The sequence below is a fragment of the Chelmon rostratus genome, chromosome 2 (genome assembly GCF_017976325.1).
Source record: "Chelmon rostratus isolate fCheRos1 chromosome 2, fCheRos1.pri, whole genome shotgun sequence".
Taxonomy (NCBI): domain Eukaryota; kingdom Metazoa; phylum Chordata; class Actinopteri; order Chaetodontiformes; family Chaetodontidae; genus Chelmon; species Chelmon rostratus.
In genome coordinates this window covers 23,319,269-23,345,145 of record NC_055659.1, presented here as the reverse complement: position 1 = coordinate 23,345,145, position 25,877 = coordinate 23,319,269, and the positions used below count along the sequence as shown (strand labels likewise).

The 25,877-nt window shown below is 43.5% G+C and overlaps 1 protein-coding gene across 1 annotated transcript in view; it reads left to right on the top strand.

The window, feature by feature from the left end:
- suclg2 (succinate-CoA ligase GDP-forming subunit beta) overlaps window positions 1-22,470 on the top strand; it is an 89,740-nt gene extending 67,270 nt beyond the window's left edge. The window contains exons 10-11 of the mRNA XM_041952162.1: window positions 13,265-13,385; window positions 21,443-22,470. Of these exons, the coding sequence (XP_041808096.1) occupies window positions 13,265-13,385; window positions 21,443-21,555 (234 nt within the window). The 3' untranslated portion in view covers window positions 21,556-22,470. The remainder of the gene's footprint in view (window positions 1-13,264; window positions 13,386-21,442) is intronic.
- Window positions 22,471-25,877: the final 3,407 nt, after the last annotated feature.

Here is a 25,877-nt window from a genome sequence, read left to right as displayed (position 1 = left end):
ATTTGATGAGAGTTGAGGACATGGGAAAATTTTTTGTAACAGCTTCCACCGCAGTCAGAAAGTATGGGGTAAGCACGCTAACATGCCCAATCAGTGTATGTATCCATGTCTGGCTTTTGGAAAATTAATCCCTGATTGTGCCCATCTGTTTCGACCCGGTCTGGGTGTTCCTGGCAATTTAGCACACGCTTATCCAGACCTCGCAGGACCTGCAGGGGGTGAACAAGAGGGAAGGAGAGAAAGCTGGAGAGGGGAGCGAAATATGTCTATTCTATCAATTTTTAAATTACTCATTTTGCCAGAGCTGAGTGGCATTGAAAAACAGTCATCGGCTTTCAATAACTGCCGTGATTCGGTCATTGATGAGGATGAAAAACAAATCAGTGGGCTTGTAGAAAGGGCCACTATTTATAGAGGCTTGGAGGGAGCCAGCAAATGTTGAGAATGCCGTATGAAGATAATCTTCAGAGAGCTGCTTTTTAAAACCCTTTCTATGCAATGGCTCTTAAAGCCACACCATTTCAGCGATTAGATAAAGTAATTTATTTAACACATTTCACTAAATTATGTGCATTGCAGAGTACCAAAAGGCTGAAGGATGTGTAAATCAGTGGTGTCATTAGTGCAGAGTGTGTGTGGGGGGGGTGAAGAGTGTGTGAGTGTTGTAAAATGTATAAAAGAAACAAAATTGGAACCGAGGATGAACCAATGCCACCATGTAAACAAAAGGCTGCCTGCAGGGAGAGAGCAATGAGTAACAGAGCCTTTTGTAGGATGAGCACATAGAGCCCAGGTGTTACCAGAAGGCACTGGTGACCAATCTGTCAACCAAAAAGCGACGTGAATCATAAAACATAACACTGCTGAACAGGAAACAGCAGGGGCCACCACAGTTGTGTTGCTGTGAGACTGGAGTAAGTAAGAAGAAGAAGACTGAAAAACGTCTCTGAACCCGCATAGCCGGCCCCCGTCAGCTCTTCAAAAAGCATTTAGTGTGCTTTCACAAAGATGCCTGCGCTCTGGATATGGGGAGCATCATCTAATTGGATATTATTACTGTGAAATTAGGCGTTAGACCAGACGTAACCTGAGGCAAAGATAATAACAACTTCCAATCAATATATTTCTCATAATCATTTCTCTCCATTTGACTTGTTTAATGTAGCATTTAAAGAATGAGATGGCTTTGTTCTCGCCTTAATAGAATCACAAGGAAATGGTTATTACCTTTTGAATACTTTTGGTCAAACTAGCTTTAGATGGCTACTGTTTTTGTAGCAGTTGACCATGGCTGCACCTGCTGTATACAGGATATTGTTCCGTGGCCTGACTCCTCCTACACAAGTTAAATGCTAAGATGTTTATCCATTAGTGGAATACACTTCTCTAAAGGTGAGCGGATGGTGTGCACATTTAGACATGCAAATGTTGGGGAGGTGGCAAAAAAAAATAGGGCTGGGGCGATGATTTGCCTTGCAAAGCACACCCATCTGCCCTTTCGATGGCTCATTGGCTCCCAAGATCAGGTGCAATCTGAACTGGAATCATTTGGATAATTGACCTTCTGTGTGCATACATTAGAATAAATTAATTTTGATTGGCCATGCAGCATTAGAACAAAGTGGGAAATGTTGGCTCTTTTATATTCAGCTGCTGGTTTGTTGTACCCAGTCTCCGAGGTGATTATGTATGCCATTCCCAAACTATTATGCATTTCTTCAGTTTAATAAAATAATTCTTGCTTTGAGCAGAGAGCACAACACAGCGAGACACAGAACTGTGCTCAACTTTTTAGGTAAAGCTTCAGTCTGACTTAGCAAGAAGAGTATGCGCGCAAATCTGTGTGGGTGCACTCAAATGTAAATTTGTGTTGAGATTTCAAGTGTGTGGGTGGGATTTTGTATATAAATCTATTTATCTGTGCCCATGTAAACATACTGAAGCAGAGTATTCATGCCTGCCTCATGTGGCCTCTTGTCCTCCCTGGTTTTTCCCATCTCCATAAGTGACCTTGCTATTCCAATGAAAGTGCCCGTACTGTGTGTGTGTGTGTGTACACCAGGCCCGTGCCGTCCTGTATGTCTCATTGCTGCCTGATGGACAGCCATTAACCCTTGGTGAAGAGGTTGAGGAATATTTATGTCTGCCTGTCAGCAGTGACACGACACCCTCTGGGGATGAATAATATGCCTGCCCTACACTGGCTCCAATTGTTGAGTCCAATTCACAGCAAAGTGGTTTGTGTGTGCCTGCTGGTAAGTGTACAGTGTGTGTGTGTGTGTGTTGGTGCGTGCAGTTGTGTGTGGGTTCAGGGGCATTCTGATACCCTGAGGCGAGCAGCAGGAGACGATTCCTGCATCCCTCACTGACATCTGACAAACCTCCCGCTCACCACAGAGGTCGGTGTCTGTCCTCCTCACTCTGTGTCATGCATGGCATCTTTTCTGGTGTTTTGTGTCTGCTTTCTGTCCCTTTCTACCAAAGATTCAATTTTAAAATCTCAAATGTTTCTGTCATATAGGCTTAATTGCTGAGCAGATGGTCTAAAACTGTAAAGCCTGGTATAATTTCTGTTACAATATAATTATATTAAGTAACTGTAGTAACTGTGGAATGTGATTTTAATAGAACGTGCCTTAAAGTGAAAATGGAATAAAACCAAAACAAAAATAGAAACTAATTTTGTCCACAAAGAAGTTAAGATTTGAGAACGACACAGTCGTTGTGGTGGGCTGCTGCACCTACCTGCTACAGGCTACCCTGACCTCTGATTGGTGGCAGATGTTGGAACCTAAAAGGAAGATTCAATGAAAAAGCTATTACTTGGGAACAAATGAATGTGGACATGACCAACAAGTAGCCCATTTAAAGCATGCTCACTATAAAGAATTTATTTGTTTACGTACGAGACGAAATATAACAGGCAAACAAACAAGGACATAATAAGGGAGGGGGTGACGTACATATAGAACAACTGATAGAATAAGACCCTAAAGTGAAGTCAAGTTCCTGAAAAACGGCTTCTCTCTCCATATTTAGCAGATCAAGGTAGCCCTCCGACAATGACTTAGTGCAAAGCAGGATGCTTTGTGCACTTTCCAGTTCATCAATATTGTTCTTTTTGCAGAGAGACATTCAAGCATGAAAAGACGGCTTATAGGAACAGAGCGAAACACTTCAAATTAGTTGTCCAGCAGACATACCACAGCATAAACTGGGAAATTCACTGAGGATTTCATTCATTCACTCATCTTGGCTTCATACAATAGATCACAATAGAATAGAACCCCAACCATGGCAACGTCGGTGAGAATAATTGTCTTCAATTTTGGAAAATCTTATGGAAGTAATATAAGCTCTTGTACTGAATTACCTTATGTCTTACACATTGAGAGGACTTTACCATCAATTTCCCTATATTTTCTCATTCTGTGCTAGTTAAGGAGGTATTCAAATCCTGTTTCCCTACAAGCTGGGTGGAGCAGTAGGCATTGGGTGCTGCACAGGTTAAAGATCAGTAGAAGTTGTTGAAAGTGGTTGCCTTTATGTGGCATTGATCATGTTCTGATCGAGATGCAGGGGCAATGCCATCCTCTTAACCATTGTTGATAATTGTACATATGAGGGGAAAAAAGAGGAAATTTGGCATGCTGAATACCTGTTTGATTTCAACTATCCACTGCTGGACCTGTTTTTTAAGCACCTCTTCAAACCCCGAACAGGAAGGTGATCTACCATACCTGCAAGCCAAGCCCATGCACACCCTGCCCCTATCTCCATGACAAAGGGAGATGTGAGGTCTGACGAAATATGTTTTTAGAGCTGACCTTCAAATTCAGCTTCCAAAGTATAAATAGTGTACACATACACACTGTCACTCACCGTCAGTGACACTAAGACCAACCCAAGGTTTTCATGTGGGTAAAATGTATGCATCATTAGTGGAATGTCTGTATTAAATTAATGGCAATTGCCATGAGGATTTTTCACAACTGTCACAACTACCTGACCAAAATATTATAATAAAATGCTAGAAATGAACTCCTAAGGCAGCAGTAGAGGCAAGATGAACTGCATTACCCACCACATCTTCACAAACACATTTAGCTTGGCTTGAGGCAACAAACAGTTGGTCTTAAATTTAAACTGTGTCAAGATGAAAGCGTCTTTTTTTTATATGTGAATCGTAATAATGTCTGATACTTGATGTCTGCACAATGTGTTGTTAGAAATTTGTTCATGGAGATTGCACTTTTTTTGAACTCGTCATGTCACGTTGTGTCTGATTAGCTGCTTGACTCTCACTTGACTGTGGCATTTTGTGCTGCGTGAGAGATACCACAAATGAACTGTCACATCAAAAATCTGAGGGCAGCTGAAAGCAGTGTGTAAACTCTGTGAAGGCGTACAGAAAAGGTTGAGAACACACAACAAGGGTACATGATGATGATGATGGAAGAGTGGAAATGCCATCTGGACGTATCCTGGTTTGCTCACATGTTGATGTCAGGTTGAACAGCATGAATCCACTGAAGCATCGTGTTTTGTGGTGTTGTCGTATGACCGATGTTTACTGACCGTTCTTTCATATTAACACAACAACATACATAAACATTGACTCCAACATAAACTTCGTCCAGGGAGGTAAAGATGCATGTTATAAAGCACAGCTTGCCCCAACACTCAAAGTTAAACTCACTCGACTTCCTTTAACCATTGGCGGTTTCCAAACAATAGGAATACCCATGCAGAGTCAGGCTTGCAGTGAGCACGCGCAATTAGAGCTTATGATGTGCTCACAGCAAGAGTTTTCCATGCGACAGGATTAAACAGTGGAAGGTGTTGTTTACCTTGATGATGTGTTGGAGGTTTGCAGGTTCACACAACCCGCAAAGTGCCTGTCACCTGCAGCACCTCTACATTCGTCGAACTAGTTTCTTTTCTTTCTTTCTTTTCTTTTTCTTTTTTTTTTTTTTACTGAAGTAGTAAATGCAATTGCATGCACGGTAACTGCTTCACAATGAAGGCCTCCCTGTGGTTCTGTCACCTAACAGTGCAGGTGCCATCTGCTCAAAAAACTCCAAACCACAGAGATTATTAGTTACGAAGGAGCTACAAAAGTGCTGCAGTCTTAAACATACGTACTTTCTGTCTAGCCACTTCTTATCAGAAGATATTGCATGGTTAAGAGGGGGACGCATCTGTATAGCAGCCATGGCAAAATGTGATGCTGGGCCTGGGAAAAGAACCTTATTTGGGGTTTTTCAGCCTCCTTATAAAAATCCACCATAGCACTTTTGAAATGTAAAACATCTACAATGACAGGTCTTCCTTCACAGACACAAGTACAAGTAGACAATGATTAGTATGTGTTACTAGGCAACCCCCAAATCCCATGGAAACAAAACGTATTACATGACTGCAGCAGAAGTATATGTAGATCTATCAAAAACACCGCTTTCTTTGCTCATTTGTGCTGTTCTCACAGGAAAATCAAAGAAAAACTCAAAACCGAGAGAAGAGCTTGTTTGGGTGAAATGGGGCAGGAATTATAGAATAAGACTCGCAGCCACGACACACTGCACTATTTTTATTTTTGCTCACCACTTTAGACAGTTTTTGTGTAATTAGTATTATTTGTGCTTCTCACACCTGTCAAACATGTTTAAAATAATCTTAATGGGAATGTCTGGCAGTGACTGGATCAGAAGGCAAACGATTACAATCATTAAACACCACATGCTGTATCATTTTATCCCCCAGCTGTCAACACCAACTGGCCCAGACTGGAAAGGAATCGATTCCATTTGGTCCAATCAGTCATTACTCTCAAATCATAAATGTTAGTGGCCCAAAATGTGTGTTCACCACCCCCACTCCTACCCCCTTTTGTTTTGTGCAGCTAAAGATTTATCTTGGAAGTGACTAGATCTCTGACTGCTAACATAGCCCCAGAAATCCTCTCACCGGGGCTGTATTGTAAGAAGCCCGGCCCCAACTCCAACAAGCTCTGCAACCTGACCCCATCCATGCCATCACATATCCGCCAAGCTGCCTCGTCAGACAACTCTTCCTCCCAACTCCTACCATGCCCACCTGACAGCTTGGACTTAGAGAACTGTTGCTTTTCTAAGCCTGTACCAGCCCATTGAGTCTTTGCATGTGATCAAATAGAATACACTTCACTTGTACAGAACCACAGTCGTGTTCAGTGACTGATTGCAATGCAAAAGCACTGCTTCATTTTGTACAACAGAAGACAGGGCAGAATGACTGGTTAAACATGTCCACGAGGCAGCTGTCATGGCCTGTGACCCCGCTGCTCACACAACAGACATGGCAATCCTTTAGGCTGTAATGGCCATCTCCAGGATCCCTTCTCTGGTCACATGGGTTCTGCCAGATCTCCCCTTTCCTCATTTCCCTCACACTTTCCTCACCCACCCATACCTTCGCACAAACCGCTTGCTGGAAAGCCGTTCCTGCCTTGATTGGTTTCTCTACTTTGGCCTGTAGAGAAAAATGGTAGTCAGAGGTAGCTTGAGGTGGCTGAGTGCTCATAAAGTACTCTTGGCCAGGGCAGATGTGAGAAGACTCAATGATGTGGATAAATGTGAGAGAGAAATATCAATGCAGAGTACGGTTCATGCAGTAAAATGGTACTGCAGGACATGAGGACTCAGGGGCTGAAGTGTGTCTCTGTGGCTGATTTTGGTTCAAAAAAGAATCACTTAGGCGAGCAGCGTAATATGTGAATATGTTGTCTCAAAAGAAAATTGGGATTGCTTGCCCACAGCAAATACTGTAAACTCTGTGTATATAAATCACATTTTGAGTGGGCTTGGTTACAGATTTCAGTCCTTTTCATAACATGAAATCAATCCAAAGGCTGGGAAATGCCAATGGTACAGGTAAAAAGGAACTAACATAAGCTCATTTAGATGGTAGACTGAGTTCAGTGATTGCATCTTTTTGTCCCCCAGATGAAACCTTGTCTCCACCGGCCATCGATCAGGCAGGTATCTGGCTGCCTGTTGCAGTGGGGGTTTTTTTTACCATCAAGTGAAACTTCAGATGCCACTGTCTGTCAAGAGGTGTCTCCGCCGGTGACATGGGCAATCTTTGACATAACGCTCAGTCTGTCTCTCCGCAGTCCCAAGAAGGGGCTGTCATGCTTCAGCAGGCCGGATAATTATTTCCCTCTTATCCCTCCTTGCCAGAGCCAATCCTAGCCTTCAATAGAAGCCAGGGACCGCACCACTTCCCATCACCTCTCTCCGTCTCTTTTCTTCTCCATCTCTCTTCCTCCATCTGTTTCACTTCGCCTCACTCTCTGACTTCAAGACCCTCTTTTCCCTCAGTCTGTCTTTGTGTCATTCTCTCTTTCTTGTTCTGTATCCTCTCTAAGAATAGATTTGCACAGGCAAAATAGCTCCTCAGTTCCACAGAATTGATGCTCAGTAGTAAACATAGCATAAAAGATTGCCATATGAACATCTTTTTTGTATGTGTTACCTTACTCGTTTGATACTCCGCACACATATGACAAAGAACACATGAAATCATGCTTTCATCCACTCTGCCTTATCATTCTGCTGTGACATGAAGCTCAATTACACAGTGTGGGCAATTTCAAGGAGTGAAAAGATCCTAAGAAACTAGGCTTGATATTGATAATCTGTGTAAACTATGTAGACAAGACATTTTCATCATCTATATTCAAAAATGTAACAACACCTGCAGTGATAATTTCATACTGCCACAATTTTTGCTTTGTGTGGGGTAAATTGTTGTTTGTTCAGTCACTCCATCAGGATCCAGATGCATCCAGTTCTCACATCCAATCACCTAAAGAAAATGGTGGGCAGCTAAGCTCAATACCCTCTGGTTCAAATGCGGCATGACAGGTAGACGCTGAGACATCAAGTCCAAACAAAACATGTTCAGAAATCCTGAACAACACATTGACCATGTAGGGCAGGTTTCGCCTATCTCACTTCAAATGTGGACAGAAACCGAATAATCGTTTCTCACCAACAGCTGTCCCATCATTCCAAGATGTGTGATTAGAGCCAGCCGGCCTGCCTTGATTCGGAAGCCGTGCATGTTAACCTGTGGCCCCAGGGCCGAGCGCGGGGCCCCCAGCAGATCGAAAACAAATAAACAAGGCCTGCCAAAGCGGGCGGTGACAGTACAGGCTGTCTCCAGTAGATAAGACAGAACAATAGCCCTTAATAGGCCACAGAGAGACACACACCCATCTCCAGCCCTGCCTTTTTCTGCTCCTATCTGCTTGCTGGTAACAAAGGAAACAAGATGCTTTCCCTTTTCTTTCTTTCCTGCAGAGAGATTAGTACCGCTTAACAGGGGTGTGGGCATGAAAATGTGTATTTGAGTGATAATTCAGCAACGCATGCAAAACTTGTGACAAGGAGCCTTGCAGAATGAGAAGGAATACAATGCTTTTATTCCCCCCTGGGTTGAAACTTGGAGGAGAAAAGTACATCGTGTTTGCTATTTTTCAGCCTGGAATATGAAGACTTACTGAACATGTGATGTTGCTTTCCAGTGTCGTCTTCATCGTTCAGTCCATACATGTGAAAGCTGATGTACAGTATGATTTGTTAGTTGTCTAATGAAACACATATGCATATTTTGTCAAGCAAGCATTCAAGACACATTTCATGAAGACACACAGACCGCAGGAGTACAATACACCACCACGTGAGCATGTTAAATTGTCTGGGCAACATTTCTTACTTGCCCTAAATGCAGCCAGTGAGGCGTATAATAGCAGGCAGAAAAGCCTGTTTCTCCTGTAAAGGCCCTTTTTTGACTTTGACGCAAAAAAGCCTTGGCAGGGTATCGGAATGCCAGCAGCAATGATCCTATTTTGTAAAATCTGAATCGTTTCACCGGCACCCAGGTAGAAGGCACCGGCTCATGCCGTAACACTGTCTGAAAGAACGCACAAAGATCCTTTAAAAAGAGCAAGCTGGCACGTTACACCTGATGCCTTTATGCTGAGCTCTGATGAAAGAAATCCACCCTGCTGCCAAGTTAGCTCACCTGAAATGAATGCCTTTAAGGAAAGAGGCTGTACTTGGTTCTGTGACAGGAGGTAAAATGCTACAGAGTGGGATGCTGGTGAATTTAGAGGGATTGGAGTGTGCAGTGTGCGATGTTATTTCATACCTGAGGGCTGGGTTTCCGAGACGCTGCGAGCAGAATGGAGCAGAGCAGTGTTAGACTTTTGATTGAAGAGGGCATCAAACCAAGAAGATTGACCCTAAATTTGGCTCCCATTCTTTTCATCTGTTCATCTTTGTGGCATTTTAACTCTAGTACAGACCAGTACCTTTGCTAAAAAGAAGCCATGTATTTTGAAACTAATGTGCACAGCACAGTCTACCACAGAAGAGCCTATATGCTTGACCAAAGTACGTGTTGCTTTTTAGAACTGAGTGAGCCGTCCCAGGGGAGAACATCATTAGAAAGATGAATGAGATGCACACGGTTTTGCTTTTTCACCTCCTTTACCTCCAGTGTCTGCATATTTTCAAGTTAAGGCTGTGTTCCTTCCGGGCACACAGTATCACATTATCTCTCTTCAAATTACAGTGAGGTAGTTGTGTGTGTGTGTGGGTGTTGTAGCTCTGGATCTGTGATCTTTACTTGGAATTGGCAGAAGTGGTAGAACTTCCACATCAAATGTCTGCTTATTTTTGGTTGTGGGTTAGTACAGGGAAAATTGTGTTCCTCAGGCTGTACACTTGCTTTTAAACCAAAACCAGAGAAATAGAAGAAGAAAAAAAAAAAAAAAAAAAAAAAAAAACTTCAGCAAAGTGCAACTCAGTCCTCACCACATCCATATTTCTATAGACTGCATTTACTTCTGTGCCAGGCTACATAAATCATGTCTTATGTATCATTAATATACATGGGTGTCAATAGTAGACGCATGAATGGAAGAAATATGGTTCTTCCCAATAGAGACAGAGTTGAAAAATGGGCTGCAGATAGGGTGAGAATAGAGCCTTCTCTAGTGAGGCTGCAAAAAGGCATCTAAATCTCTGCTGCCCCCCAGTGGGGGCCGGTTAATGCTGTGTGTGTGCATGTGTGTGTGTGTACACAGCATTAAAACTAACCCGTCTCACGACGGTGTAAACCCAGCATACGTCCCATATTAGTGGGTGAACAATCACACACCAGGTGAATTCTGTTTTGTCTGTTTCAAACACACTGTGAGAAGTCTTACCCACCCAAACCCCGTGCTGTCCTGTCGCCATTATGTCCAGACATTGATATCAAAGTGGTGTCCCATACACACATACAGTGTCTACCACCTAACATGCAGAGGAGTCTAACACCACTATCATATTTAATGTGTTTCACTGCTGCTGTCGCTACTATTGCAGCTACAGTCACTCTTTACCTCCAGTCATTTCATCCAAGTATCTTTCTTTAAAACTGCTTTGTACAGCAGTTCGACAGAATTTAAATCTGTATAGGCGTTAAGATGCATCGTACGTACGCAGACTCAAGCCCGGGGATTTGTCCAATAATATTCAAGCTCCAGATATGCTTCTCTCTTTCCTTAAATTGGCTGTGTACAAATTCATAGTGGCAGTGGCAGTGTTGACCTTGCGCCCCTGCTGTGGACCACACCTGCACATGACAGTGGGGAAACGCACACTCACACACGTGCCCTAAGGCAGTAAAGCGTAGACACACATTCTGTACACACACACACACACACACACATACACTCTGTGAACTGCAGATCGCTCCTAACAGGCTGTCAGAGGAGCTGTTCGATACTCGGCTGAGGTTTGAGAGCCAACAGGCTGGTATCATTTCACACCTTTCTCCCACTGCTGAACTCTTAAGCAGCCTTTTCACTGTCTGCCACTCTTCACACGTTTACATTCACGCCGGACATTGAACAGACTATGTCGGATATAGTAGTTTTCTTTAAAAAGTGTATAAATCCAGCTTTTTTTGTCCGCAGATTTATCTCTAGTAGAACTGTGGTAGAAAGCTGTGCTCACCCACATTCATGCCTCTCAACACATACACACATTAGTGTGTGGTGAATGTGTGTTGGATGTGGAGTTTGACAAATTTATGAACTTACAAGGCAGGGATGAAAAGTGCAATGCTAAATCACTGGAGGGCCCCTTTGGCAGGGCTAAACTATGATGGACACAGTTATGTGCAAATACAAAATATTCTTTTTTGCTAAATAACAAGTCCCATGTTAGTATAAATTATACAATAATTGGCTGTGAGGTGTTCAGGACGCTTCAAACATCAATTTGGAGTTTAGTTATTAGCCTGAATGAGCTCAGATCATATATGAAAGCGCAAGTAACCATAGTGACAATATGAAATCACTGATGAAATGACTCTAACCTAGTTCAAGTTGATTACAACATACCACAAAGTCTTACTAAATGGATGGTAATTTGAAAACCCTACTGTACCCTTTTTTTGTAATCGGCCATTGTGTAAGTGAGAAAATGATGAGTCCTGCTGTAGAAAAAAGATGGGCTGTCATCATTCTCCTCTTCATCATCCATTATTTTAATATATCAGAACACCTCATTACGTATTATCACATATGTAATCTAGAGGTCATGATTCATTTCGTTTTTCATTTGAGCATCTGAGTCGTGCTCATTCGCAGTTTGGGGCTAATGTCTGCCTGCCTCTTCCCCTTGTTTTTTTTTTTTTTTTGCATTCCTGGTCACATCCCAGTGTGATGTACTTAATCAGCATGAAACAGTACTCTGTGTTGACCTAACAAGCTTGCTCAGTTTCTTTGCGTGGCATCTGAGTCTTTACGCCGCAGCCTACGTCTGTGTTTGTTTTGGAGCTCTCTCCTGGTCTTGTGTCATTCTCTGCTGTTTATAAGGAGATGCTCATTTGGATAGCGTGTGGAGGACAATGCCATGGCTGTCGCTCTGATGGCTATCCAAGTCCTTGATCTTCTCTCCCTATAAACATCATTACCACACACTGAAAGCATACACATTCACGACAGGCGCACACACACACACACACACACACACACACACACACACACCCACAAGCTGCTCATCCAAATCGGCGCTAACAGATTAGCAGTGATTATAAACAAACATGGAGGATTAATCCTGTGTGCTCTCAGTCTACTTTTCCACTGAGCTAGCCAGGGTAATTACCAAGTGTTAGATTGTTAGTGTAATCACACACACACACACACACACACACACACACACACACACACACTAGCTGTCTTGCTTCACTACTTAGTGATATCAGCTTCGTGCTCATTTTGTAAGAAAGTTGGAGATGTGTTGCAGTTTCTTTGGAAAGATATCTGAAGTGAGCACAGCACAGAGAGAGAGACCGTGAGTTCAAAACTCAAAGGTTTGTTCTTCACAGCCTTTAAGGAAACATGGAATCGTGAAAACAAAGGAAGTCTCGACTTTTGAGAGTGATAGCAATTGAATTTGATTTACAAGGTCACGGGCAGGATCCAGCTGACTACTGGACCTGCAGGCCGCTGTGTGTTTGTACTTGATTCTCTTTTATTCTTTTACTCGCCATAATTTATTTTTTCACCCACACATTGTATGTAGATCAGTTTTAAAGGCTAAATATGATTCATGTCTCAGCCACATTAGAAGGTTTTAAAACCAGCCAGGTGTGTAGCTTATGTTGTTTGTCATGTCACCACTTCCCATTGAAATATTGCTTCATCATTTGGTTCCAGTGTTGCTCCTTCTCACCTGCTGCTGCTTCTTAACTTCAACGATATATCGCTTTATTCTGCCTCCAGTGTGACAGTGTTGCATAGCCTCTGGGAGCACCTTCACTGCATGCGTAGTTGGTACTGAGGCTGCTTTACTAAATGTTGTCTGTCTTTGTAGTGAGATATCAAACTTGAAACAATTAGCTTTGCGCTGATGTGGTGAAGCATGTTTCCAGCTGTACTGGACATATATGAGCGTCCTGTGAGAACAAAGGGTTTGTCAGTGATTGACTGTTTTGTGCTTCAGTTTGGACAAACTTTGTTCAGCCATCATAATGAATGTTTGACATTGCAAATTTACATATTTGTACCAATGCCACTCTCCACATGCATTTCAGGGCTCAGTGCCGATGCAGCGCTCTCACTTTTCAGTGCTGCTGTACAACATACGGCAGGATGTTTTATTGTTCACAGGTGTGTCTCCACCACTGGATTTAATCATTTATTCCTTCTCTTTGTTCAAAGGTTGAGGCCATCCTGGTCAACATCTTCGGTGGGATCGTCAACTGTGCCATCATCGCCAACGGCATCACCAAGGCCTGTCGAGAGCTGGAGCTGAAGGTGCCACTGGTGGTCAGGCTGGAAGGTGGGAATGCTTACACACACATGCGTATACACACAAACACACACGCACAAAGAAATCTAGGTTTGGCCTTTCTACACAATATGGGTCATCCCCCTCAGAAACGTGGGATAGGGTTCCAGGGTCTATCAACCCTGGATTGTAAGCACTTGACCTTGATCAGGATTTCATGATGCTTGTTAATGACACTGGCCTTAAAGCTACAAGGTCACTCCTCCAGCACTTGTCAGTCATCTTGATGAGTTGTTTGCCTTGATATGGTGTACTGTCTTGAGGCTGAGGTAATCAGCATCTCTGACACCAGCATACGCATCATGCAATCAGACTGTGACTCAGTCGATCTCTAATTGTTTTATCATTATCTTTCATCCACCATGTAAAAATAAGGCTCTTTCTATACTGTAGCTGTTGGTATTACTATAACCTTCCTGCAGTATGGCCACTAGCCCCATAGCCACAACCCACATGGCCACTAGCTACAATTTCCATGAAATAAAGCACACAAACACAGGTTAGTAACGTCTGATAATGTTGTTAGCTATCTAATTTCAAATGGATTTTTTTACCATTTCAAATGACAAATGTGCACATAACCCCTCCAGTGTAATTGCAGCACAATTTAGAGCACCTTGTTTTAAACTTTGGAGCCATTGTATTATTGCTGCTTTACTCTCAGGAGCCTATCCATCTTCATTGTGGCTCAGTGTCCCAGCAAGAACAGCAGTGCATTTCTCATATGTGTCACATTTCGCCGCACCCGTCATTAGCGCCAGCCAGAATAACAGTAGAGACGACACTGATTGGCTCACCTTTCACCTGTATACGCTAATGAAACCTGTTCAGTTGTGTGTGTGTGTGTGTGTGTGTGGGTGTGGGTGTGGGTGTGCATGGGTGTGTGTGGCTGTGGGATGGCAGCGGTGACTCCCAGAGGCGCGGGGCCAGTTGGTGGTTAGCTTAATTGTCAAGATCCTGCTGAGTGGTGAGTCCAGAGCAGAGAGCAGGGGAATATATGTATGTATGTGTATGTTTGTGTGTGTGTGTGTGTACCCTCAACACTTCATCCTGTATGTCCCCACACACTCAGTTAATTTAGTTTGTCAGTCAGGGTGTGTAAGCCGTTTCTAGAACCATACTGTGCACAGAGGCACTGCAGTGCAGTATGAACATGGCTCCTCAGAGCACAATAGAACATGGAGTGTTTACTTGTTATATTAGAGCCTAAAGGTTTAGTTTTCAATCCAATGAGACCTGTTAACACAAACACACCTAGACAGATAAATGTAGCAAAGGTCAGACTCAAGATCCGGATAATGTTCACCATCCCTGAACAATTTGTGACATCGTTTCTCTGTTTAGTCTAAACGCAAGCAAATTCATGCCGGTGTGTAACATTAGTGTATGTTTTTGTCTGGAATAACTTTGCATAGGAACCAAAACTGCGTGGCTTATACCCAGATCCCTCAGATTACCACTGCACACAAAGTTAAACATCAGTGCTAGTTCAAATGCTCAATGTCCAAAAAATGTATCTGTGTAATTTCCCTCCACTCTCTGTCCCCATGTTGCTAATTGACCATGTGGCTGAAGAATGAGCACACAACTGTGTCGCTACCGGATTGGCAATCAAAACAGACTCTTAATTAGTCATCACACATTTCTTATACGAGGCCGTGTAATTCAACCTGACTCGCAAACAGGCTGAGTCCAGAAGGTCACTGCTGGTGGTTGGTCCAACCACGTTTTCCTGGCCGGGGCCTAATCCAAGCTTTAGCTGTGGGTCATTACGTCCTGGGCTGCAGTCTTGTGGAGAAGATTGGTTCTGAATCAATCAGCTCAGCTTGCGAGGCTGACCGCAGGCCAGTGAGAACAGCCCAGCGCTCTTCAACAGGATCAGAATGGATTAACTGGCACACTTTTAATTGGGAAGGCTCTTTTAAAAGGCCTTGGTTGATTTCGTTGGTGGAGAGTTACATATTCCCATATGTGGCGGAAAAGGTCCATGTGGCCTAGACTCTGATAGAAAGGAATTAGTTCATAGGGTTGCATGAAGTGTTTAATGTGGGCCAATAGAGTCTACACATCACACCCAATGCATGGGCTACAGTACAAGCAATTGTGTTCATACATTGCAAAGTCATGCAACAGATTCAGCACAGAACGCACATATAGACACACTGGTACACACAAATATTTAAGGATTAGAAAGAGATACCTGAGGAAGTACTGTACTGCCCCCTTTGGCCACAGTGTGAACATGGACATATTGTTCTGTGAGGATGCTGTCTGCCACTATGGAAAAAATTCCCCTTAAATAGCCCTCAGAGTCCTGGGAAAAAGGTGACTGCATTCGCTTAACTCTGTTCCTTGACCTATTGATTTACAGAGCCATTCCCCAACTGTCTGTCAAGCAGTGGAGGCTGTTTTCTCCTCAAAAGGAGATCTGGCCATTTTTCTCCCATTTAATTAAAAAAAAAGATGTGAGGTCTTATTGTACGGTTGAGTTGGCCTTTTCAGTCCTGACAGTGTCATCATAGTTTAAATAGCCATCTGCTGCAGCTATTCACACGAACAGATATGCATGTACACACATACAGGCACATGTATGTACATATATATGCACACTCTGGCTTAATTTAATACTGATCTGACCTGTTTTTTTAGCCTTTATATCCACACATTCTGCTCTAAATATTAAACAATGACCAGTGTTTCATTCATTTCTTGCATTTGCTTCTGAAAAGCTCCCAACAAGAATTGAATAGGTAATAAGAATGAATGCTGCGCTTAAAATGCACAAAAACTGAGTACAGTGATGCTATTTGTTAACCCAATGAGGTTCTTTATCAGAGTCAACATGGATGACAGCCTAAAAGACTAGATGCATTTAACAAACTGCCACTGTCAGATAGGCTCTTTAAATCAAGCTATAGTGTGTGTTTGTCTTTAGGCAACATAAAAAAACATGAAAACTTTCAGTACTGACTGGCTAGCACATCAAAGGAGAGGCGTCTGCGCCGTTCAGGAGCATCTCGCTCCGCTTTCCAATGAGAAGCATTTGATGTTTGACACGGGATGATGGAGGGAGGAGCAGGGCTCATCCATTTTTTGACAGGAAGGCAAAACTCACACTGTTTGCTGCTGATTATTATGAGGATTAACAATCCAAAGTCAGAACAAGTATGATGACATCCAGTGATGAAAGAACGTGTTTTTTACACCAGTTATTCAAGGTAATTGGTGTAGAACGACTCCAGGCCGCTGGGTTTTTTTGTTGCACTTGCTGTGACAAACCTTCTGTCGAAGGTGTAATATCTCTGTTATGGAATAGTGAATGATATTATGAACTGTTCTCAATGTTATACATGTATCAGCTGCCCACAGTTTATCAAACTAGCCTGGTGTCAAACATGGTGTAACATCACAGGCCAATTCCAAAACAGTTGGGACTCTGTATAAAACAGAAACAAGTGTTCCTGAGCCTGTGCAGTGATCACATGTGTTCACAAAGTGGTGAACCTCGCTCCATTCTCGCTTGTGAGCGACTGAGCCTTTCCAGGATGCTCCTTTCATACCCAATCATGATACTATCACCTGTTACCAATCAACCTGTTTACCTGTGGAATGATCCAAACAGGTGTTTTCAGAGTCTTTTGTTGCTCCTGTCCCAACTTGTTTGAAATATGTTGCTGCATCAAATTCAGAATAAGCAGATATTTATAAAAATCAATGAGGTCAAACATTAAATATATCCTCTTTGTGCTGTTTTCAATTCAGTCAAAAGGGATTAGCAAATGGTCACATTCTGTTTTACACAGTGACCCAGCTTTTTGTAATCAGGGTTGTAATTAAGTTAGTAACTGTCACACTGCCACGGCTCGCTGAGACACTTGAGTTAAACAGAGCCATTGTTAACGGTATTCTATAATGCACTTTTCCTGCTATGACAAGTCAAAATGTCTGATTTGATAAAGGCTCACAGTAAATGCCAAGTTGTAGTGCAACAGTAGCCCAAGTTGAAAAGAGTCAGAATCTACAAACTGACTCAGTAGTGTCAGTTTCACGGCAACATCCAGCAAGTTCCTTTATCAAAGAAAGGTGCTGTTATTTCTTCTACAACAGGTTACATCGTTTCACTGTAATTGGAAACAAAGTTCAGAGCAAGTGTACCAAGCAAACGACCTCGGAAACATCCATCCATCCATCCATTATCTATACACCGCTGAATCCTTTGCAGGGTCACGGGGGGGCTCTCGGGCGAAGGCAGGGGACACCCTGGGCAGGTCGCCAGCCTACCACAGGGCTACATATACAGACAAACAACCACACGCTCATTCACACCTATGGACAATTTAGAGTTATCAATTAACCTAAGCATGTTTTTGGACTGTGGGAGGAAGCCGGAGAACCCGGTGAGAACCCACGCTGCACAGGGAGAACATGCAAACTCCACACAGAAAGACCCCAGGCGGGATCGAACCGGGGATCTTCTAGCTGTGAGGCGACGCTGACCTCGGAAACAGATTTAGATAAATTATCAAGCTTCACTTTGTTTCTTCTCTCGTCTTTGCCTCACACATAACACACTGTCTGTCCTGCCGTGACATTCAGAGAACCATTAGAACTACAGAGTCGCTCTGCGGGTCCGAGACTATGACAGAGTCTCCTCTCATGAGATCTCAGCTCCTCTCATCTCAGTTTGTTAAAACAGAATTACTCACAAATGTAGGAGCGGCAGCATCAACAGAACCCCTCTGGCGCAAGTCTTTGGCACAGCCCCAAGCCTTATTATCTTGTTGAAATATGGTGGCCTGTAATTGACTCACACATTAAAGTGACATTTTCACAATAATCACAAGCAAGCTCGCTAATTAGAGCGGAGATTTAACAGAAATGTGTTGTGAAGTGGCAATATATCACATGGCAAAATACCCAACGCCTCCTGCTCTTTTGTTGTCTTGGCTCGCAGCTGAGCCGTGCCGTAAGGCTGATCAGCTGGTCCGTGCTTCGGCAGGTTGGTACCGCCTTCAGAGCTGTGGGAAGAAAGTGGTGGTGCTGTGGATTGGGGTTGAATTTAAATTCCAATAAATGCTTGTGAAGATGCAAAGTTCAGAGCAGCAGCCGATCTAGAAATCTCGCTTGCTCTAGTAATTAACAGTTAATGCTACTGATGAATAAGCCCATAAAGCTCTGGATATATACTGTGATCATTTTCTGCTATGGGACAGTAAAATTATTCCTTTTTGTTCATTTTTAAGGTCATTCTTTACAGTTAATAACACAGAATTTCATTGTAAAGTTTCCATAATGAAAGTGTCCTGGTGTGTGTGTGCGCCTCACACGTGTGTGCATTTTACCGTATGTCTCTGGGTCCAGGCTGTGAGTAGGTCTCTGGCAGCACCTAGTGGCTGCAGGTGAACACACACATTCATATACTTGGCATACTCTCCACACACACACATTCACACACATTTACACACACACCTACGTAGTGATGCTGTATCCAGCTGGGCACTGTCCTTGCCTCTGCTGCTGTGAGCTATCAGTGCTCCCTACTGCTCACAGTGGAACTGCAGTCATCTCACACTCTCTCTGTCACACACACACACACACACACACACACACACACACACACACACACACACACACCCACACACCTACGCGCGCATGCAGAAAAATACCCCGGTAAATGCATGTCTCTTCTTTCTCCCTCCCAAAGACGTGTAATCCGTCCTCACACATTACATGGATAACACAGGTGTTGCCTAAACAATGCTTCTCACACTCACACTTCTGCTTCTCATGAATATTAATGACATGAAAAATAGCAAAAATGCATGTGCTGTTGACTTTATTTCACTGCTATATACACTTTCCATAGGCATATTTGTCTTCTCAAAGTATCTCTTGCATTATGTATCGGCTGTGGGCACATATGGCTGCTTTTCAGTTTTATCCCCTGTCGTTTCAAGTTTGTTGTGCTGCATCTTTGCTTTAATCATCCGACAGATAAGCCTGTCAGTATGATAATGTGGATCTGTCAATCCCAGTGAAGTGCACAGGTCGACCCCGCCCCCCATCCCACACACACACACACACACCTGCACAATGAGCGACAGCATCGCCTGTGGACACACAGAGAGCGAATATTCTATGCTATCTGATCACAAGATGACTTGGGACACCCAATCCCCTGTTTACGTGCCAGAGCAAGGTCTCTTCCTGCTCTTATTCTAATTAATTATATCGTAGAATTGATTGTTTGGAGTGTGAGCCTGCAGAAATGTGTTTGGAATGACTTATTATCTGGCTGGACAAAAGAGATGAAATATTAGGCGTTAAGTGGCGCTGGTAATAGAATTCCTCATGAAAGGTCTATTGATCAGGGTGGCCAGGCCTCCGGAGAATTCACATATCATGCAGTCTTAATTACATGCCAGCCAGGAGAACTAAGGTCAACCTGAAAGTGTCTGAGCACGCGCACACACACACACACACACACACACACACACAGCTGCATCCATTTAACATCACAGATTTGGTCGGAGTGAACGCAGAGAGGCAGCTTTGCACACAAGTAGCAACTCGTCAAACGTCTTTGAAGACACACACTCAGTAAATTCTGCACAACACAAGGTTGCAACTAATGATTATTTTTATCAATGATTAAATCTGCTGATTACTTCTCGATCAGAAGTGGAACCCCCATCACACGTTCCCAGAATTCATGGTGACTTTTTCCAGATGTCTTGTTTTGTCTGACCAACAGTCCAAAACCTAAAGAGATTCAGCTTAGTCTCATAGAAGAGTAATAAAACCAGCAGAAGCTTAAAGAATGGCTAATCATTTGTTGTGGATGGGTTAAAAGCTGCAGCTGTACATGTGGGGAATAATATTCATCAATACCTATACAAGGAGCTAACTCGATCATAGCTTTGAAAAAAAAAGTTTTAATTTAGTGGATTTACACACTTTTGAAGAAAAGCAGTTCAGGTGATACGCAGCTGAAAATACAGTAATCAGATTACACAGTGCTGCCTGACTTCTTCAGTGATTTTGACTTTATGCAGACTAAGACGTTTTTGGTCCCCAGGGGGAAAATCCAGGTGTGGGAGCAGCATAATGACATTAGAGTAACTACAGACAAATACACCTGAAAACAAAACTAAAATGAAATAATAATAATAATAAGAAGAAGAAGAAGTAATAAATAAAGTAAATGTGAGAACAGGAGTAGAAATAAAAAATAATGGCAAGTGATTAGAATTCAAACATTTTTTTTACCAGAGTAGAGCTTTGTTGAGAGCGGATTGGACAGATTCACAGACTCTCAGACAGTTAATGGCCTTTTCTTTGCCATCATGTCTTCATGTGTGAGATCAGTAAATGCTGCACAAACAGCTGGCTTTTGTTGTTTCGGCAGCGTGGCCAATTCTGCTTCATTTGACCTTTTACTCCACTGCCCTCTCCCTCCCTCTCATTCACTCCCTCTCTCCGCCGCCGTCGTCTCCCTCCCCGTGTCCTTCCGTCCGCTGCGCCGCCCCCTACCCTGTGTTGTGACAGGCGTGTCAGGCTGGTGTTTGGCCGTGCCACGCGCGGCGCCGGGAGGCAGCCAGCTCAGCGTGTGCAGCCTCGGTGCTGTGGAGAGCGTCTCTGGGTGTCTCTCTCTCTCTCTCTCTGGTTGGTTACGGGTCTACCGGGGCATGGGCGCCACTGTATTACCCAGCACCTGCTGCCCCTGACCTCGCTGCAGCCAGGGGACCACACACACACACACACACACACACACACACACACACACCTACACAAATTGCCCTCTTGCCTCGCTGACATTGTTCACAGACAAAGCTGCTTTCGGATCAGCAGCTGAATTTGCCACCGCTCACCCAGAACTCCATCCATCTGTCATCATGTGCGCCGATTCCTCCACAGGAAGTCTTCGTCTTTCACACCGTGTGGGTTTTACATCAGTGCAGATGGCAGGTTGGGTTCAGCCTTGTTAAGCCAGGTTCTGTCTTTCTTGTTGTTGCCTGATTTTAACGCTGCTTTCCTGCGTCTGCCAGGGACCAACGTCCAGGAGGCCAAGAGGATTCTGACCGAGAGCGGCCTGCCCATCACTGCGGCAGAAAACCTGGATGACGCCGCCAAGAAAGCAGTGGCCGCCATCAAGAAATAGGAGACCCTCCGTGTAACCCAACTACAGTCTGTCCAACGTCCACAACCATCACACATCAGCACCGTCAGCCTTTTCTTACACATGCAGACCTCCAGAGCTTCAAGCCTTTGCTCACATAGGCCTTCGCTTTAACACCAGACTCGAGTATTACTTTCCGTTTGAACTTTTACCCTCACTTTTCCTGCAACAGTGCAAATTAGCTTTCACATTTTTTTCTCTAATAAATGCATATTAATTGGCATAAATCACTCTCAGGTTTGTTATTATTTTACATAATGAAAGTCAACATAATCTTGTCATGGAATATCACAGTGCTCTAGAGAAATCGGATGGAGACCCAACACTTTGTGCATTCCATTTTCCATATGGTGGCATTTGTATGAAATGTTAGTTAAGAGAGACATTCTCCCCTTACTCTTTCAGCCTTTAGGTACTCTAAAGGCACAGTATGACTGAAGAACAGCCCATTCAAGCGTGGAGGAATCGTTTGATGGCACGTAGCTACAAAACAGAAGACGAGCAGTTAACTTTAGATCTATGAGTCTGTTTTCTTAGTGACTTTATTGTGCAAAATGGTCCAGATCCATAAATCCATCCAATGCCTTACCTGTGTCTCAAACGAGGTATATGAAGTACCTACGCTGTGAATTTTGTACATCATGTCTCAGTTGTTGAAATGCTCTATGGGAAGAAATGTGCTGCCTGTTAGAATCTGTGCCTGTTTCACGCAGGCTAACGGGTTTTGTAAACTATCCCAGCAGTAGTTTCATACAGAGAGGTGTTGAGAAAACAAAATCAAAACTACAATTCTACTTAGATTTTTTTATAATCGTGAATGTATATTGACAGGATGTCTTGAATACAGTGTGAAAACTCTATATATAATTTGAGAGATTAAAAAGAAATTCTTCAAGATTACTGTCTTGTTTATTTGTTCACTCCACATCACAGCGTCCTGGAGCCATCACACTGGCACGACTGGCTGTTTCTGGAGCAGGATAAATGTAATGTCAGCCGGGGGAAGCAGACTCTCAGCAGTTTGTACACTTTGAGCCTTTAAGCCTTCGAGCCCACGATTGACTACCTGAGCAAAGAAACACACAGTCCAGACTTGAGGTAACCTTTGAACATACAGGAGGTGCTTATTCCAAATAATTCAGGCTCTCTCTTTGTCAACACCACCGCTGATATTTGCCAGGTTCTTGCTTTAGATCAACTTACTGTATGTTTAGTCTGAAGGTCACAAGGTAACATTGATATGTTTAGATTCAAACTGCGATAAGATCAGATCAGTTACACAAACATTTTAGTTTGAAAGGAGGGAAAGGTTTGAGTTCATTTGTCGAGCCATGTGGCAGCTGGCCGACGCTGTCGCTCTGGCTCCTACAGGAAATCTCAGAAGCACAATGTGCAACCGTTAAACTTATAATCAATTTATTTCCAGTTCTTTATTTTTCATATATCATTTCAGACACGTTTTTGTTGTTTGAAGTTTTCTAGAATTGAAACAGACAGTTTGCTATCGTCAAATTTTGTGTCAAACACTCTTGTACCTGGTGACAACATGTCCACAGGCAATAAACGATACAATAATCACATTTCTACAGAGGATTTAATTCTTTTTTAATCTATTGCATTTAATACATTGATTTGGATTCATCTGCAGCAAGCGTTTGCTGCACAGAATGCTCCATACCTACGTTACACACCATTTTCTCCTCTGCCTTGCTTTTCATTTGTGGAGGGGTACACACACTATGCACACACCGTAAACACACACTCCTCGAATCACACACCTTCAGCCCTCTAATGAAACTCAAGTGTATGCCGTCCCAAGAGGGACTTGAGAGGAGCGACTGTCCTTCATAGGCCCTGTGCGAGCTGCACCGAGAGACAGAGAGTTGACTGAGACCTCTTCCTGTCAGACACACTGACTGTGTGATGGATTATCTGTCAGGCAATCTGAGAGGACGCCCAGACACACAGGATCGACTGCCACCTCAATGAAAGACACACACACAAAGCAGTGTTTTTTTTTTTTCCTCCGGTGTGCATCGGGAGGTTTTCTCTGAGAGGAACGCTCAGAGGAAACTGAGGCTCAGACTGGAGCTCGCCTCTCCTGTTTTTTGTGTTCTTTCTCAGGCAAAGTCAAGAGGACTCCAGACGGGGCCCTCGGGTAATTGCTGCCGTTGCTACACATCTTTGTTTTCCATATAGTTACGAGTGACGTGCCGGGTACAACTGCCAGCCTTGACACAAAGCAGAGAGCGGTATTAAGCGAGGTTGTAGAGGCCTAACTACTATCATTTATTTGCGATTCATTAATTTTAAGCGTCCCTATCACCAAGAGTCATCTGAAGACACAAACTCAGAGGTCTGTGACTCGCCGCCGCACCGTGCCAGCCAGCCGAGCCGTAGAAATGGGCTGAAGGGTTCAATAATTGCCTTATTTCATGCTCTTCCCTCCGTGTGTCAGAAATATCCTCGCTGATGGATTGGACGGAGGAATTTAAGGCTTGTTAAAGCGGGCTTCTCGGGCCCTGATATTGTTTAATTCAGTGTCAAGCTGGAGGTCACAACGAAATGTGCACACTGATTTACTGGGCAAAATTAGTGCCGCTCCTTCATATAAATATAGATGAGGGGGGGGGGAGAAGCTTTGGAGGTCAGCCTGAAGACTTCTATCGTGTAGCTCGCTGCTCTTAACTCGGCTAATACCTCTGGAGGTGAGAGAAGGGGGTGTTGTTTTAAAATGACCCTTTAGGCGGGCTCCTCCTCTAATTAAGCTGAATTATTATGCGCTGGGAGTTTTATTCTTCACCCTTGGCGGCTCACTTTATTTGTGTCTGTAATTGTCCATTTTGCTTTCTCGAAACGCAGCTGCTTTTTTATGTGGTTTTGAATTGATGTCAAAACGGTAATTGCCACTTTGCGAAGCTGCCTTCAGTGTTTAAGCGTGTTGGGAGATCCGGGGCTCGGGAAGAGATTTCTTTCAGACGACAGGGTCAAGGCCGTCTCTCGGGAGGTATTGGATATTTATCGAGTCATTTGGAAGCAACAACAACGAACGTATTAGTTCATAATAAAGCAATAGCGGTATGAATTGCCTGCGGCTATTGTACTTCATCTTTCAGGGACAAGGGGTTGCTCAATATTTACAATTTTCTGCCTGTGCATCTGTCGGCCAGGCGGCGGGCAGATAAGCTGCCTGGTGTGTGTGTGTGTGTGTCGGCATATTAGTGTATTCATCCTTGGGAGAAGTGTGAACATGTGTTTATGTGCAAGTTCTTGAGTGCTCTGTATGGCAAACATTTTCTTCCCCGTGGGATCATCCAAGCACGGAAGAGTTGCTCGCTTGTTTGTCTCCCTCTCCTCGTTCACAGAAACCTAAAATACGAGAGCGGGTCCGGCCTCACCACTCCGCCGTTATTGTCTTACAGCCGGCCTGAAATCACAAGAAATAGTTGTTGACAGGTTTTATGAAGGAAAAGCAACACAGTGTGGGAGAGAGTAAACCGTCAGGAGTGACGGAGCAGCGAGGCTGCCGGCGGTGCATTTTGCCGTCGAGGTCCTCAGATTTGGCCTTGGCTCGCAGATGAGCAGAAAAATCCATTTCCCGCTCTCCAAACTGTTGTCAGTGTGTCCGTAATTGAAGGACTTAGAATCGATTTAAATTACCTTGGCTGTCTTGAGAAATTGAGCGGAGAGGAGGCAGATTTAAAAAGTTGCAATAAGCAACACACCTCCTGAATCTTCCTTTTTCCATGACAATGTCTTGTTTTCACGTCGTCTCCGAGCTGCTCTCACGATCAATACAATCTGAGCGTCCCTCTTAGTTTCAATTGCAAACCTTTAACACATAAGTTTGGTCTGAAAGAGTTTTTGGGATGTGTCCAGTACAGCTGCTCAGCCACGCTGTTAGCCTTCCCATCATGCTTTGCTCTCCTTTTTTGTCTCCCTTTTTTTGTCCTCAAGTGATCCATCTATCCCTCCAACACGGCGTTTTTCCTTCCTTTTTCTTCCTCCTTACTTACTTTTTTCTTTTATTTCTCTCTTCCATCCTTTTTTTATTTTGGCCCTCGCTTTCATCCATCTGTTCTTTCATCCATCTATCCAACCATCCATCCTTTTCCTTAACCCCCCGTCCTGCTTCCATTCTCCATCATGCTTCCTCTCCGCCCTTCCCCTCCTTACTTCTTCCATCTGTTCTTCCGTCTTCCTTCTTCTGTTTCCGTGAAGTTTTGATGTCATTTGGTGCAGACATTCATCACTTCAGTGATTCCTGACTTCTTCTCTTAGATTTGTTAATGACTAAATAAACC